Source organism: Oncorhynchus tshawytscha, linkage group LG30, assembly GCF_018296145.1.
Source record: "Oncorhynchus tshawytscha isolate Ot180627B linkage group LG30, Otsh_v2.0, whole genome shotgun sequence".
In the NCBI taxonomy this organism is placed as follows: domain Eukaryota; kingdom Metazoa; phylum Chordata; class Actinopteri; order Salmoniformes; family Salmonidae; genus Oncorhynchus; species Oncorhynchus tshawytscha.
Genome location: NC_056458.1, coordinates 36,691,490 through 36,709,372, shown reverse-complemented (window position 1 = coordinate 36,709,372; position 17,883 = coordinate 36,691,490). Strand labels below are relative to the sequence as shown.

General features: G+C 40.1%; 1 protein-coding gene across 18 annotated transcripts in view; it reads left to right on the top strand.

Moving 5' to 3' along the window:
• Nucleotides 1-9,175, top strand: part of LOC112228216 (disks large homolog 2) — a 288,349-nt gene extending 279,174 nt beyond the window's left edge. For 10 of the 18 annotated variants that reach the window (XM_024393355.2, XM_024393358.2, XM_042309525.1 and 7 more), the window contains 7 exons: nt 1,008-1,058; nt 1,467-1,568; nt 4,698-4,721; nt 5,775-5,947; nt 7,213-7,325; nt 7,636-7,727; nt 8,290-9,175. In XM_024393355.2, coding sequence (XP_024249123.1) covers nt 1,008-1,058; nt 1,467-1,568; nt 4,698-4,721; nt 5,775-5,947; nt 7,213-7,325; nt 7,636-7,727; nt 8,290-8,396 — 662 coding nt within the window. In that variant the 3' untranslated portion in view covers nt 8,397-9,175. Of the gene's footprint in view, nt 1-1,007; nt 1,059-1,466; nt 1,569-4,697; nt 4,722-5,774; nt 5,948-7,212; nt 7,326-7,635; nt 7,728-8,289 lie in introns of those variants that run through there. The other 8 variants (XM_024393359.2, XM_024393357.2, XM_024393364.2 and 5 more) reach the window with 4 other exon arrangements.
• Nucleotides 9,176-17,883: the final 8,708 nt, after the last annotated feature.

Genomic DNA, 17,883 nt, shown 5'->3' with positions numbered 1-17,883 from the left:
TTGTACAAAAAATGTGGAAATCAATCAATCCGCCATCATTAACACAATGGAAAAATCTAATGATTTATTATTGAAATTGTATGGGCAACTGAGGAAAAACAAATTGGTACAATTTAAGGCCAAGTGGCAAACCATAATGCAGCCACTAGGGATGGGGGTGTGAACATGCAGGTCTGGCCAGATGAGATGTAGCCATTATTTGTGTGCGTCCATAAATTGTTGTTTGTATCTGGAGTAAAAAAATCTATAAAATACAAATCTACTTAGCATGCACTCTAAAAGCAGAACCAATTAGATACAGCTGTACCTTTTCTGTGAGTTGCAAGGTTCATATAGATTTTATAGGTGTTATGCTGAGCGTTGAAACTAAAGCAGGACAAATATTGTGTTATAGTAGAAGGTTAAATTAATCCTGGCAAAGAGAATGGGAAGGTTTTGAGACAAGCACACAAAGTGATCATCCTCCCGAGAGCTACAGTTATGACCTAAAATAGATTAGGCCTATATTGACAATCTTTTGACTAGAGAAAATGATTTGCCCTCATAATATTCAAATGTATCGACCAAATAGTACAATGAAGCAATATAACTTGACACATTTCCCAACCCAAGCTCTAAATGAAAATGCATCCACTGGTCAATACTGCAGGCGAGAGAAAATAACCTCAGTGTTTGTGTTTGTTTGGGATTATACGGATACTTGAAAAGGATGTTTGCATAGTGCACAAGACAGTCACAATTCACTTCGAAAGCAGTATAAACTTTCTTGCCTTCTGTTGGGTGTTGTGTCACTACTCTTTGGCCACAATCAGTCTCAATCCCTTTTTTTGTATGGCACAATTTACATTGAGTGTTTTCATTGAATGCTTCTAATCACTTCCAGATTGACATTCCTCCTGTCTTGGGACACTTGGTCAAGAGAATAAGCATGAACATGCATGTAATGTCCGTTTTAGTAACTTTTCTGTTTTATAGTAACTATTTTAGTAACTGTTTTATGTCACCAGGGAGTCAAGAGGACATGATTCTCTCCTATGAGCCTGTCACTCGACAAGAGAGTGAGTCCTGTTCCAATCTTTTACCAGAGTGGTCCGTGATAATGCACTATTTCAGTCAGTGAAACATTAGCCGCTTGCACATTGTCACGCTATATCTATGCACGCCAGTGTGTACAAGCACCACAGAGGTTTTAAAAATGAGACAAAACAATTGATTACTTCCTGTAACTCCTGCGAGGAAGATTCTGGAAAGTTCTTCCGTACTAGTTATTTACAGGAAGTAATCGCTTGTTGAGTCTCTAGACATCAAAACCTCTCTGGCACTAGTACGCATTGGCTTGCTCAGATATAGTGTGGTTTTTGTAGTGAAATTGCTTGCCCACATTTACTGTGGAGACTAATGCTCAGTACACAGTTATAACCTATTATGTCTGTAAATGAGTTGATTGACACATTTTATTCTTACAGTTAATTACGCCAGACCCATCATAATCCTTGGACCAATGAAAGACAGAATCAACGACGACCTGATATCCGAATTCCCTGACAAATTTGGCTCCTGCGTGCCACGTAAGTCCCTCTACCATCACAAGGAGACCAGTGGCCGTATGTATAACGCTTCTCAGAGTAGGAGCGCTGATTTAGGATCAGTTTTGCCTCAGGTCAAAATGTATAAGATTTCATGGACAGGGGGAACCTGGGCCCAGATTCACAAAACCTTCTTTGGAATACATTTCTTCTTAACTGCCATTTTCACCTTAAGTATAGACTTATAAAGAAAGTTAAGCAAAGTTGCTATTCCTCAATAAAGTTATTGGAAATGTTCATAAGTTTTTTCCTATGTTTCTTCCTATGAAAAGAGTTAAGAAGAAATGGGATTCTTGAAAATAATGTTTTAGGATCTTCTTTAAAATGTACTCAACTTTAGGACAGCTAAACCCTTGTCCGGTGACAACTGGATACTTTTGTAACCATGAATGTTTTCTTGCGCCACTGCCACAGACACAGTTGGCTACCGGACATTTAAATTAACAATAATAATTAACAATATTCTAGAAGTATTAAGTAGCTAGTGTTAGCTTGTTAATTTGCAAAGAAGAACATGGCTAACTTAGCTAACGTTAATGTCATTAACTATGTTGCCTAAAGTCGTTATGCGTTAGCTCTTACCGGTCACGCAGTCCCTCTACCACTGCCTCTCCTATCATGGACAAAACCTTCTCCTCCAGCTGGTCCACATTAATGGTTGATACCCCTCCCCCATCCAGTCTTCTTCAACTCCCTGCTTCTCTCAACTCCCTTCTTAGCTGCCGACTTGATGTCGGACTATTGTCCCTTGCTATACCCCCGACGGTGGGGACAGACTTGGGCATTCTCGCCCATCCTCTCTTTTGGTCTCTACAATGACCCTTCAGTTATCGAGTCTCCCCAACAGCAACCTTTTCCTGGCTGCTATTTCCTCCACCATCACTTCAAGCTCTTGTTTTTTTGCGCTTTCCTTGGTTGTCCATTTTTGTGTTGATATACAGTAGCTAGTCTGATGGCTATAATGTGTGAAAAATAAAGTTTGTTTTTGTGTATAAAGGGTTTGCGAGCCAACAACAACAAACATTCTCGAGACATAAAGCAGATGAATAAATGTAATAAAATGGAAATATTATAACTTTATTATAGTGGGCCAAATCCTATCATCCCTGTCACATAAGCTTATTTATTGGATTCAAGCACGTCGCTAATGTCAATGCCACATAAGAAGATAGTTCTTAGGAAAGATATTTACGAAGTTCTTCAGAAAACTATGAATTCCTAAGAACATTTTGAGGAATTGCACTTACAAACTATCTTATGAACTTCTTATTTTTTTTCGTAAGTAGTGTTTTGTGAATCTGGCCCCTGATCCTGGATCAGCACTTATACTCTGAGACACTTGATACATATGGCCCCAGTCTACCAGGCTGTCTCAGGGTGGACACAATTGCTGCATCAAGAATACATAGTGTGATCATGTGCCCTTGTGATTAGCTCTCCCTAATAAATTCCACCGTGCTGCCAATATACCATTGTAGTTTTATTTTATACCCATCTTCTTCATTTGCTATGTTGTTATAGTGTTTGATTCATTATTTTTCCTCATTTCTCACCAAAAAGCTATTCATTTTCCCCCCTTACATGTTTTGTTGGGTTCTTTGATTTGTATTATACATACTTGGTTAAATTATCCAGAGATGATTTCTTGATGACAATAATAATGTAGGATTTTATTATACCCTGCTATTCACATGTGCAATTCTATTGAACCATTAAAGGGGAAGTTCAGGATTTTAGAATTTGACGTTATGTCTCCTCATGCTGAAAGTAGTCTATAGGCCAGGAGAAACTGTAATCCATGGTTCGGTTTTTCTTGAAGAAATGACTATGAACTTCAGCTAACTTTAGCCACAGCTAGGTAATAATCAATGGAAGTTTATTTTTATTTTTATGGCCAACTGAGAAAGGCAAAATCCAACAAAAGCTATGGCAACAAATCCATATAAATGTGGAATTAGTTTTACAGACAACAGGATTTGGAGTTTTGCCTGTAGACCAGATACTGTTTATGTATAGTAGTGTGACCATACTACTAAGTTCAAAGGTTCATGGACAGTAGAGTGCTTCTGGCATTTTACTCTAAAACCATTTTTCATACATTTCTCATTGGTACACCATTAGTATGGTCTCACAATCCAATTATTTTGCACATTCAAGCCTCATAGCGGTCCTAATAGCAGGCCTATGATTCATTCCTGAAAAAGTTTTGGATCCTTATGAGAGTTTTTGCTCCTGTTTGATTTTGGTCATCAGGAGACTGAACGTAATGTAATGAAAATAATCTTGAAAACGTGGATTTTTGGGACAGTATTAAAAGTTGACTTAGTAAGGAATAATCAACGAGGGGCTGTGCATTCTATGGAAAATAATGAACAACGTGGAAGGTGTGTAGCACGTCGTGGAACTGACCTTCCACAGAGTTGCATTATTTTCCAGAGATCGCATAGAGCTTCAAGTTGATTATCCCTTTTATACCATGGCTATAATTGAATACATTTGCCACTAGAAATGTGTTCATTTGCTGGTAGAAATGTTTTCAACATCCACTAGAGTAGCTTTATAATGCCCTTCAAGCCAATCAGAAAGGAGTATTCAACAATTCCATGGTATAATTAAACAATAAGGCACGAGGGGGTGTGGTATATGGCCAATATACCACAACTAAGGGTTGTTCTTAGGCACAACACATCGTGGAGTGCCTGGACACAGAACCTTAGCTGTGGTATATTGGCCATATACCACAAACCTCCGACGTGCCTTAATGCTATTATAAACTGGTTATCAACGTAATTAGAGCAGTAAAAATAAATGTTTTGTCATACCCGTAGTATACGGTCTGATATACCATGGCTGTCAGCCAATCAGCATTCAGGGCTCGAACCACCCAGTTTTTAATGAGGAATATTTACAAACAATTGTTTGAGTTATATGACCTTTTAAATACAGTTTTTCAGTATAATGATAGTATTTCATACTATTGTATATTTCAAAGAACTGTCCACACCACTGTCTACTTGATGTCATATTTTTATTTTGATCGTCATTGTTTTGATTTGGTTTGTTTTAATTGATTTATCTTTTTATTCCATCTATTTTTTAAACCATGTAAAGCGGCTAACTGTTCAGGGCAGCCAGGTAAGTGAGCCCCTTAGTTGCTGGTATACAGAATGTAGTGTAACTAAGTTATTGGTTAATACAATGTAGTGAAAGGAAGTAGAATATGTTCCACACTGTTGTAAGTAGTAAATTGAAAATGGACTTTTAGAGTAGAAATTGCAGTATTGACATTTTAAAAATACTCCAAATGCCTCTCTACACATAGTTACCAGGAGATGTACAGATTCATTGTGGGGAATGGGGAAATTTCCCTTCTCACTATTAAATCTACACATTTTTTAACAGTGCGATGGAGAATCTATAGATTTCCAGTGGAATCGCTAGATTTCCCTATTTTACACATTTACCATAACACATATACCAAGGGTCAGATTGAACAAAATGCACATTTACAGTATCAGTAACAGTTAGAATGGGTTTACATTCAAATCACCCTGCAAACACCAGATCTTAGCTTAGGTGCACTACTTTTTATGCTTTCAAAACACTATCATGGTATTTTGAAACATTTTCAGTGCATAATTAGAGTTTGTTTACAGAAACAGGTATAATAGTTGTGTTTATGTACAGTATCTATACTGTAGTCACACTGTACCTGCCTATGTAACTATAATATAAATAAAAGGTACTACACTTCGATCACACCCACAGCGTCATTGCATTTTGGTACGACAGAATTACATTCATTTCCAATGAAACGCTGCGTTTGACTTGCAGCATTGCGTTACAGAGGCGGTTGCGGTGCGTTCTGTGTGGTGCTTCCTTTGAATTTATCCAACGTATGTGTCAAACTGTATGTGTAGACGGCTTAACAGAAATGGTAGCAGAAGGTGAATGTTGAACTTTTGCTGCACACATATCCAGATGATGCTGCGTACTCTTATCGGTGTGTTCGAAGTGTGGGATGTAGTGCCTTCTGAGATACTTCTAAGTTGTTAAACCGATCACTATACGCTGCCTCCTCTATAACTCGCTTATCAAAAAGTTGCACATTCAGTTAAACAGTTTCTTCCCTTTACATTGTACTTTCTGTATTATTTTAGCTTATTGTCTTCTCCTCTTGCATCAAAGATACCACTCGGTCGAGGAGGGACTACGAGGTCGATGGGCGGGACTACCATTTTGTAATGTCCAGAGAGCAGATGGAGCAGGACATCCAAGAGCACAAGTTCATTGAGGCGGGCCAGTACAACGACAATCTATATGGAACCAGTGTTCAGTCGGTCAAATATGTGGCTGAGAGGGTGAGTGTCACTGTCATTGAGATATACTGTATTTAGGCAGTGTGTTTTCAACAGGCAGAAAAATAACGGTGGCAGGCGGCGGTGCGCCAATCCAATGTTTTATGGCTTTTCCTAATGCCTCGATCACACCGACAATGTTATTGCATTTTGGTACAACAGAAGTACATTAATTTCCAATGGAAATGTTCTGTGTGGTGCACACATTGGATTTATTGAACGTATGCGTCAAACTGTATGCGTCGACAGCTTGACAGAAATGGTAGCAGAAGGTGATTGTTGAACTTTTGCGCAAAAGTGCTACCAGTGTGATCAAGGCATAACCATTTCCTTAATTAACTTCACTGAAACATTTTGTTGTTGTTGTACTTTACGATCTTGTCTCATCGCTGGAACTCCCCAACGGGCTCAGGAGAGGCGAAGGTGGAGTCACGCGTCCTTCGAAACATGACTCACCTAACTGCACTCCTTTACACCCGCCAGCTTAACCCAGAAGCCAGCCGCACCAATGTGTCGGAGGAAACACTGTTCAACTGGCGACCGGGGTCAGCGATGCAGTGCCTTAAACCGCTGAGTCACTCAGGAGGCCCCACTGAAACTATATCTAACCTAATTCCTAATTCCTTTGTGTACAAAACATTAAGGTTACCTGCACTTTCCATGACATAGAATGACCAGGTGAATCCAGGTGAAAGCTATGATCCCTTATTGATGTCACTGGTTAAATCCACTTCAAATCAGTGTAGATAAAGGGGAAGAGACAGGTTAAAGAAGGATTTTTAAGCCTTGAGACAGTTGAGACGTGGATTGTGTTTGTACCATACAGAAGGTGAATGGGCATGACAACATATGTAAGTGCCATTGAACAGGGTATGGTAGGCTCACCGGTTTGTGTCAAGAACTGCAACGCTGATGGGTTTTTCACGCTCAACATTTTCCCGTGTGTATCAAGAATGGTCCACCACCCAAAGGACATCCAGCCAACTTTACACAACTGTGGGAAGCATTGGAGTCAACATGGGCCAATATCCCTATGGAATGCTTTCGACACCTTGTCCTGACGAATTTGGTATTTGGTATTTTATTAGGATCCCCATTAGCTGTTGCAAAAGTAGCAGCTACTCTTCAAATCAGTGTAGATAAAGGGAGCTGTTCTGAGGGCAAAAGGGGATGCAACTCAATAATAGGAAGGTGTTCCTAATGTTTGTACACTCAGTGTATACTGTATAGAGTATGTACGTGTATAAACTGTCTCTTTCCTCTGTCAGCAGGGTAAACACTGCATACTGGACGTGTCAGGGAATGCCATAAAACGACTACAAGTAGCACAACTCTACCCCATTGCCATCTTTATAAAGCCTAGGTCCATTGATTCATTAATGTGAGTTTTCTCATATCCTAACTCGTGAAAATATTACATAGCAGATGTGTTTATTACGGATATCCAATACAGGAGAAGGAGCTGACATCATTAAATTGAGTGCAGAATATCTTTTTAAATGGGGAGGGGGTAAATCAGGCAATTAAGTGGAAATGGGAGTTGAATTGACAAATACCACATTAACTTAATGAACGTAATTCATAGTCCATGCATGTGGAAATGTAGTTGCAGAGTCCAGGACTAGGCATAATCTGTGTCCGGGAAACTGCCCCATGGTCTCTGATGCCTCACAACAAACCTTTGTTCCCAGGGAGATGAATAAGAGATTAACAGAAGAGCAGGCCAGGAAGACATTTGACCGGGCCATGAAGTTGGAGCAGGAGTTTGGCGAGTTTTTCACAGGTACAGTATCCATGAGTAAAGATGCACAATGTTCCTCTTTTTAGACAAAAGAGATGTGAAAGTTGTAGTCTCAACCCTTGTTAATGTATACGGTCCTGGGGCCTCATTTCTCAAGCCTCTGTGGATTACAAAGAAATTGGCCTACATGGAGATCCTACAATTAGATGGGAATTATGAACATTATTGATGTTCATCATTTCAATGATTAAACAGATCCATACTGTAATTCTGCATATGTGAATGAGCATTACAAGCCTGCCTGGATAATGCCCTTCATTCACCTTTTATGGTGACAAATTACACCCTCATTTGCTGTATGGTTAGGAACTATTAGAACTAAGTCACGGCAGTAAAAACCAAAAGAGCAGGTGTTAGCAGAATGTTTTCATCTTTTGCAGTGACTTTTTCAACCTTAACCTGTGGGACCACAATGTGTTCTATGGGTGCAATTTATTATTATCACAAACAGTATGTACATGACAAAAAAAGATTTCCTTCTATTAGAAAATAATTTATAAATGGTTAGATCTGCCTGTGCTGAATGTATCCCCTTGTTTTGCAGCCCTTGTTCAAGGAGACACCTTAGAAGACATTTATAACCACTGCAAAATGGTGATAGAGGAGCATTCAGGACCCTACATCTGGATCCCATCAAAAGAGAAATTATGAGAACACACCACTTTGGCAGGGATATTGGACTGCTAGATTCACAACATACTTTGTAACATATGTTCAACTGTAATGGTAATTTATATTGTTCATAATTATAGCCAATTAAAATGATTTTTTTCTTATAGTTTCTTTTTCTTCCACTTTCAATATGAATGTTCCTGAATGTACACCACAACGTTTAAGACACATTTTTGGCCTAAAAAAATTGACTGTTTGTATATTTCATGTTTTTATTTTTAAAATGCTAAGGAAATGTAATAAACAAGGCATGTGTTCACGTCGACACTGCGTGGAATTTCAAATGAATATTCGAAGATCGCCACGCCAATGAAGGAGGGGAAGGAAATAATATCAGCTTCTTTTGCTTCTCTCCACACAACAGCTAGCACTTTGTGTCCCCTGACACTCACCTCACATCAGTAGTTGACATTTTGTGACTTTAGCATCTATGACCCTTGGACACAGTTCATCGTAATCCGCCTATTTTTACGTTCTTCTTATTTTTTATTATTTTGTGAATTCAGATTTGTTTGAAAATGTTTTCTTTGAATAAGAATTCTCAACTGTATTGTTTTTTGTTGTTGTGCGGATTATTTCTTTAAAAAATACAATTATTGTTAAGATGCTTTGATTAGAATGAAGAATTAAGGGGGAAATCTACATTTAGGTGTAGGAAATGTGACATTATATTTTGCTATTTATATTGATAGAGGGCACAACAGCACAAAGTATTTATTATGAAGATATATAACTTTGATTAAAAAACAAATAAAACATCTGATCTTAATTGTTTAACATAGTGTGTGGTAGATTTAGAGATGATGGGGTTGTTATTTGAGAGTAAATGGAAAACTACAGGTCCCAAGTCCTTTGAGGACTGATAGTAAGTAATGTTCTGTGGTGAGCCTAAAGTCTTAATCCGTATATTCACAAAGCAGCCTAATGATAACTTTGCCACTTAGGAGCAATTCTTATCAGAATTCTGTCATTTTTCCCATAAGTGTAATACATTTTCTGAAAGTAATTCACAAATTCTCACTTTGCGCACGTTTGCCACAAACTTCCCAACATTTGAATTCCCAGTGGCCTAGTGCAGCATCTGGAAAGTGTCTGAAGTGAAATTTCACAAATTAAAAGTATCATAATGAATTACAGTAGGCCTATAACCAAATGCAATGTGCTTTGTTACTTTTTTTTCATTCATGAAACACATTTGGGGATTTTGATGAATGGAAGCTCCTGTGTCCGTTCAATTATTTAAAGAACTATAGTCTTGTATATCGGTTACAATTAAAGTAAATTAAAAGGATTATTGAATAGTATAAAGATTTCTTACCAGTCTTACGTTTATCAATCAATCTTATTTTATTTAGTGAACGCTGAAATGACAATATGCCTCTAACAGAGCTCTTAATTTAGGAGTGGTGGAGAGGACTTCTAAGGGCTTTAGAATTTTCTTAACTGTCAGCTTTTGCCATTACCAAGCCTAGACAAGCCTAGATCTTAAAAGACTAAAATATCTTGTGCTAATATTGCATTGATGCATCATTGACAAGGCTACTAGCTACTACTAACATTAGACAACATTTAAGTTTTGAAATATATTACAAAATCCCAACGTTTTTGTGTATCTGTTTCACACATATCCATGTGCTTTTAAGAAAAAAAAGATATGAGGTCCATGTTGTAAGCTTATCATATGTTGTAAAAAAACAAAGAGCCTTACGGATTGGTCAAATAGAAGTCCTGTAGGATATTGTTATTGTCATCGCTCCAAGGTGGCACCATGCAAAGGTGCACTTTAACCATAGTTTCTCACGTGATGGATGATTATTGTAATGCATATCCTATAACATGTTATCGGCCTACATGTAAGTGGAGCCAACATATGAATATACTAATGATTGCCTATACTGATGTCTCCTCGCCAGCAGAGGGCGTAATCACTCTATGGGTAGGCTCCACCAGGCTATCATTAGTGAATATCAAATCAAATGTATTTATAAAGCCCTTCTTACATCAGCTGATATCTCAAAGTGCTGTACAGAAACCCAGCCTAAAACCCCAAACAGCAAGCAATGCAGGTGTAGAAGCATGGTGGCTAGGAAAAACTCCCTAGAAAGGCCAGAACCCAGGAAGAAACCTAGAGAAGACCCAGGCTATGAGGGGTGGCCAGTCCTCTTCTGGCTGTGCCGGGTGGAGATTATAACAGAACATGGCCAAGATGTTCAAATGTTCATAGATGACCAGCAGGGTCAAATAATAATAATCACAGTGGTTGTCGAGGGTGCAACAGGTCAGCACCTCAGGAGTAAATGTCAGTTGGCTTTTCATAGCCAATCATTCAGAGTATCTCAACCGCTCCTGCTGTCTCTAGAGAGTTGAAAATACCAGGTACGGCACAGTTACCACGTCCGGTGAACAGGTCAGGGTTCCATTGCCGCAGGCAGAACAGTTGAAATTGGAGCAGCAGCATGGCCAGGTGGACTGGGGACAGCAAGGAGTCATCAGGCCAGGTAGTCCTGAGCCATGGTCCTAGGGCTCAGGTCCTCCTCCGAGAAAAAGAAAGAAGGAGACAAAGAAAGAAAGAGAAAGAGAGAGAATTAGAAAGAGCATACTTAAATTCACATAGGACATCGGATAAGACAGGAGAAATACTCCAGATATAACAGACTGACCCTAGCCCCCCGACACATAAACTACTGCAGCATAAATACTGGAGACTGAGACAGGAGGGATCGGGAGACACTGTGGCCCCATCCGACGATACCCCTGGACAGGGCCAACCAGGCAGGATATAACCCCACCCACTTTGCCAAAGCACAGCCCCCACACCACTAGAGGGATATCTTCAACCACCAACTTACCATCCTGAGAGGCCGAGTATAGCCCACAAAGGTCACCGCCACGGCACAACCCAAGGGGGGCGCCGACCCAGACAGGGAGATCATGTCAGTGACTCAACCCACTCAAGTGACGCACCTCTCCTAGGGACGGCATGGAAGAGCAACAGTAAGCCAGTGACTCAGCCCTGTAATAGGGTTAGAGACAGAGAATCCCAGTGGAGAGAGGGGAACCGGCCAAGCAGAGACAGCAAGGGTGGTTCGTTTCTCCAGTGCCTTTCCATTCACCTTCACACTCCTGGGCCAGACTACACTCAATCATAGGACCAACTGAAGAGATGAGTCTTCAATAAAGACTTAAAGGTTGAGACCGAGTCTGCGTCTCTCACATGGGTAGGCAGACCATTCCATAAAAAAGGAGCTCTATTGGAGAAAGCCCTGCTTCTATGATATAATGGTGGTCCACTTTCTATGATATAATAGAAGCTCTTCTTCTATGATATAATGGGGTCCTCAAACAATCGTTTAAGTGCATGCCGCCACCTACTGTGCTGGAATGTACGATCAATCATGATCTTCCCAATTCTGTACTACCATGAAAAAATTAACTAAAACAAAATAAATCCCTACTAACTTCTACCACACCCTCCCCCAAAACCCCTCCCCAACCCTATTAAACTATATCTATATCATGCTGAAACACTCCAGCCTTAGGATTGTTCAGGATGTCAACAACCATTTCAACAGTAACATCTGTTACCCCCAATATCTCTTTTGCCATCTCCACATGAGCCCACTCAGACACTCATTCCATGTGCACAGTCCAATAGCACTACAAAAACATCCTTCTTCAGACACCCACATAGAGGTTGAAAAATCCCTGTTAGGGTTATCATCTCATGCAAGACAAAGGGGAGTAATCTATCTCATCACCTGTTCATGCGGGAAACCCTACACATAGGACAAACGAAAAGACAATTAAATCAACGCATTGCTGAACACTGCAGCTCAATCTGGTGTAAGAACGCTGACTATCCAGTAGTAGCTCACTTTGTTGAAGCGAACCGTCCTCTCTCCTCCCTCAAATACACAGGCATAGAGCATGTTGCTCTACCAAGGAAAGGAGGTAACATTGAGATCTTACTACTACAGAGGGAGGCCTACTGGATATCCTGTCTAAAAACATTGACCCCTAGTGGTCTGAATATTGACTTTGAGCTCAGGCCCTTCTTATGAACAATTATTTTGTTCATAAATCTTACAAATGAATATATTCTTTCTACAGCTTATACACCCAATATGTTCCCCCTGTTGATGAGGCTTATTATGCATAATGAAATTGGAAACAATGAAATATATGTGAAATTAAAGTAATCAATGTATGTCGATGCTAATATTATGTACAATATCTAATTATGTTTCCATATGTTAACAATATATCATATATATATAACAATATATTCAATATGCTGTAAACTATTGTCTTAACAGTTTCACTCAATTCTAATCAATTTAAGAATTATCACACACCCTCATTATTGTCATTGGTTGCATTAATTGCACTGTTTGTTTACATAACCTGGATCAAGCGTTCATTACATTACCCTGAAGAAGGCACAGTGATGCCGAAACAGTGTTTTATCCAATATATTACTGCGATAGAGATTCTTTATTTTTTATAGCCGTCTCCACAAACACCTTCAACCTGCAATTACTGCTTTCCACAACACGAGTCGTATTGATAACCTTACCAATAAAAGCTATGAAGTCAACCTTATTCATTATCAAAGTGTCTTTGATACCGCACATCCATGAGCACAAGATTTCTGAGCGGGCCTCCAAAACATGCCAGGACCATCAGAAACACCAGCCCCGACATTAGGTCCACTTAATACAGGAGCAGCGATGGAAGTGCCATCATGCCACACTGTAACCAATCTGTCTTACAGCCTCTGCATACGATACATCATGGCTCATTCTATATCACTGAGCCTCTCTATGCACTTGACATCCACCAAATGCTGCACTATGTCAACACATAACTTTCTCATTGCTCCCACATTCACCGTAATCATGTTCCCCTCCACACTTGGCATATCTTTTCTTTCCTTTACATTGAGCAGCTACGTGTCCCATTCTTTGGCATGTAAAACACTGCAATGGGGACGGGACAAATTCTCTGACATTGAAACTAAGGAATCCTATCTGTACTTTCCCAGCCCTAACCTTCTCAAACCTCAGCAGCACTGATAGACTTTCACTTCTTTGACCTTCTTTCCTACTGATCAATCTTTTGGCCTCAATCACTCTTCCTCCATTCACATTTTAATTGATATCATCTATAGACATAGATATTGGGACCCCGATGATGACTCCCCCCAATCTAGCATAAGCACCAGGGACATGGCGTTTTAATTTTCTTCCCATTAAGCTTTTCCATTTTCAGAATCTTTTCTTGCTGAGCCTGGCGTACACAAAATATGAGCAATCTACCATTTCCAATAAACCGAGCTAGTTTGACTTCACCTATCTCTTTCTCTACTGCATTAGTTAGTCAGATAGGGTGTAAATGTGGCCCTGTGGTCTCATCAAACACTATCACCACTTTCCAACTCTTGCTTCCTACCTTGGCCCTCGTTATACTTTCTTTACTAAACTCTCCACTGCTTTCTGTATCATGATCTCTCTTCTTCCTATGTCTTTCCACCCTCATCTTCCCGCTCCATACCATCAGAACTGACACCAATATTGTTCGCATTCCAGCACAGCTGTTGCTTCACCAACTTTTTAAAAATGTTGTCCGCACTACACTATTACACACCAAGTTAGTCATAAATAGGGAACAACAAAGCCTTTTCCCCCTCAGGAAACTGAAAAGATTTGGGGTCCTCAGATCCTCAAAAAGTTTTACAGCTACACCATCGAGAGCACCCTGACTGGTTGCATCAATGCCTGGTATGGCAACTGATTGGCCTCCGACCGCAAGGCACTATAGAGGGTAGTGCGTACGGCCCAGTACCTCACTGGGGCCAAGCCTCCTGCCATCCAGGACCTCTATACCAGGCGGTGTCAGAGGAAGGCACAAAAATTGTCAAAGACACCAGGCACCCTAGTCATAGACTGTTATCTCTGCTACTGCATGGCAAGCAGTACCGGAGCTCCAAGTCTAGGTCCAAAAGGCTTCTTAACAGCTTCTACCCCCAAGCCATAAAACTCCTGAACAGCTAATCAAATGGCTACCCGATTATTTGCATTGTCCCCCCCACCCTCTCTTTTACGCTGATGCTACTCTCTGTTTATTATCTATGCACAGTCACTTTAACTCAGAGGACTCGGCATGGACTTGGAGCTTCATGCGGGCCGAGCTCTTCCCGAGTCCGGCAAAATCATATTACACTGGGCTCCGGCTAACGGTACTTGGGGCCGAGTCCAATTGAGCTTCAGAGCTATTTGAGGTTTTAATTCGGCAGGTGATGAAATACAATTTTTTTTAAACCGAGACATTTGATATATTTCACCTCCAAGTCATTGAGTTTGATAGGTCATTAAAAGCTACAATTTGTGACAGTCTCTGCGGTTCTATAGCTATCAGAGATGGCCCCTACTTTAGAGAATCTCTGATGCTATAAATGCTTTTGCTTTTATTACAGGCTATGGCAGAGTTTTTCATAGTTGCAGTCCACCCAACTGAAAAGTTGTTCAAATCAAATAAAATCTCTTTCTCTCTCTGTGTCTGTGTGTCTGTCTGTCTGCATTATCCTTTGAAAATAGACATGTGAAAGGATTCTGGGGATGAGCACAGGAAAACCTGGTTTAGTCTGCTTTCCACCAGACACTGTGAGATTAATTGTATTTTCAGTAGGACAGTAACCTAAAACACAAGGCCAAATCTACAATGGAGTTGTAGTAAACCCTTAGCTGTGGTATATTGGGCATACAGTGCCTTGCAAAAGCATTCACCTCCTTGGCATTCTTCCTATTTTGTGTCATTACAACCTGTAATTTAAATGGATTTTTATTTGGATTTCATGTAATGGACATACACAAAATAGTCCAAATTGTTGATGTGAAATGAAAAGAATTACTTGTTTAAAAAATAAATGGAAAAATTAAATGGAAAAGTGGTGCGTGCAATGCATTCACCCCTTTTGCTATGAAGCCCCTAAATAAGATCTGGTGCAACCAATTACCTTCGGAAGTCACATCATTAGTTAAATAAAGTCCACCTGTGTGCAATCTAAGTGTCACATGATCTGTCACATGATCTCAGTATATATACACACCTATTCTGAAAGGCGCAAGAGTCTGTAACACCACTAAGCAAGCGGCACCACCAAGCAAGCGGCACCACCAAGCAAGCGGCACCATGAGGATCAAGGCACTCTCCAAACAGGTCAGGAACAAATATGTGAAGTACAGTTCAGGTTTGGGTTATAAAAAATATCGGAAACTTTGAACATCCCACGGAACACCATTAAATCCATTATTAAAAAAGGGAAAGAACATGGCACCACAACAAACCTGCCAAGAGAGGGCCACCCACCAAAACTCATGGACCAGGCAAGGAGGGCATTAATCAGAGAGGCAACAAAGAGACCAAAGATAACCCTGAAGGAGTTGCAAAGCTCCACAGCGGAGATTGGAGTGTACGGCTTAAAGTGGTCCTATGGACAGATAGTCCATAGGATCACTTTAAGCCGTACACTCCACAGAGCTTCACGGAAGAGTGGCAAGAAAAAAGCCATTACTTAAAGAAATAAGCAAACATGTTTGGTGTTAGCCAAAAGGCATGTAGGAGACTCCCCAAGCATATGGAAGAAAGTACTCTCGTTAGATCAGACTAAAATGTAGCTTTTTGGCCATCAAGGAAAACGCTATGTCTGGAGCAAACCCAAAACCTCACCCTGAGAACATCCCCACAGTGAAACATGGTGGTGGCAGGATCATGCTATGGGTATCTTTTTCATCGGTAGTGACTGGGAAACTGGTCAGATTTTAAAGAATGATAGATAGCGCTAAATACGGGGAAATGTGTGAGGGAAACCTGTTTCAGTCTTCAAGAGATTTGAGACTGGGACGGAGGTTCACCTTCCAACAGGACAATGACTCTAAGCACACTGCTAAAGCAACACTCGAGGTTTAAGGGGAAACATTTAAATGTCTTGGAATGGTCTAGTCAAAGCCCAGACCTCAATCCAATTGAGAATCTGTGGTATGACTTAAAGAGTTCTGAACACTCCTAGATTTCTGAACACTCCTTCCAACTTGAAGGAGCTGGAGCAGTTTTGCCCTGATGAATGGGCAAAAATCCCAGTGGGTAGATGTGCCAAGCTTATGGAAATATACCCCAAGAGACATGCAGATGTAATTGCTGCAAAAGGTGGCTCTACAAAGTATTGACTTTGGGGGAGGTGAATGGTTATGCATGCTCAAGTTTAGTTTGTTTTGTCTAATTTCTTGTTTGTTTCACAATAAAGATATTTGGATCTTCAAAGTGGTAGGCATGTTGTGTAAATGAAATGATACAACCCCCCCAAAAATCTATTTTAATTCCAGGTTGTAAGGAAACAAAATAAGAAATGCCAAGGGGGGTGAATACTTTCACCACACACTCTCCTGGTCCTCATGTGCATGCCACACCCCTCCCATTGTATTGAATTTAATTTAACCAATGGCTGGTTAAAATGTAGACATGAGCCATTACAGGTGTGTTCATACCTCTTTCACTCTGAGCATCGACACCAATGATTCGCCCTAAAAAGATCCATTCACACCTGAAACAAAATCAAATTGATTTGCTAGTGGCCTTAGGCCAATTTGTTGAGAGTTCTCTCTTAGATCAGATGGGGAATAAAATAAAATCAATCAAGGCTAAGGAATTTATTATCATGGCCTATTAAATTCCCTCAGTTGCAAAAGAAAAAAATACAATATAGCTTTGTGAGATTGTTCAACAAAACATCTTAACAGAAGTTTTATGATTCCTAGAATTAATGGGTTTATTTTACCTGAGAACGTTTATCTAAATCAAGTGGGCATTCATGAGAAACATGTTTCACTGGAGACAAATGTGATCCAGTCAACATAAAGATGCATTAATGAAATAAAACTATAGTTTTTCTTGTGATATAGCTGTCTTCATCCTATAGGCTTTTCGGCATGATATATCTGGTAACTACCAGTGAAAGGCATCATATTTTGGTTGTTATTTGGTGGAAGCTTTGACAACCATTACAACCTGGTAGGTGGATATTTTTCTCATCACCAAAAAAGACAAAAACAACCTTTAACAATTTGTATACAACCTGACCATGACCTCAGAAAATAAATCAGCTTGACATCATTAATAACTGTAACAAAAACACATGGAGCCAGGAAGCAGGTGCAGATGGTGAGTTTAATAATAACGAACATGGCGCATTACATAACAAGCGCAGCATCTGCACATGAAAACAGAACCAATACTGCCTGATGACAGAGGCTACTGAGGGCTATATGAAGGGAGAGTAATCAGGATGGTGATGGAGTCCAGGTGTGCTTATCGATGGGGAGCATGTGTGCGCAATGATGGTTCCCAGGACCGGTGGTTTGTAGACCGGCGACGGCGAGCGCTGGAGGAGGGAGGGAGGGAGGGAGTAAGC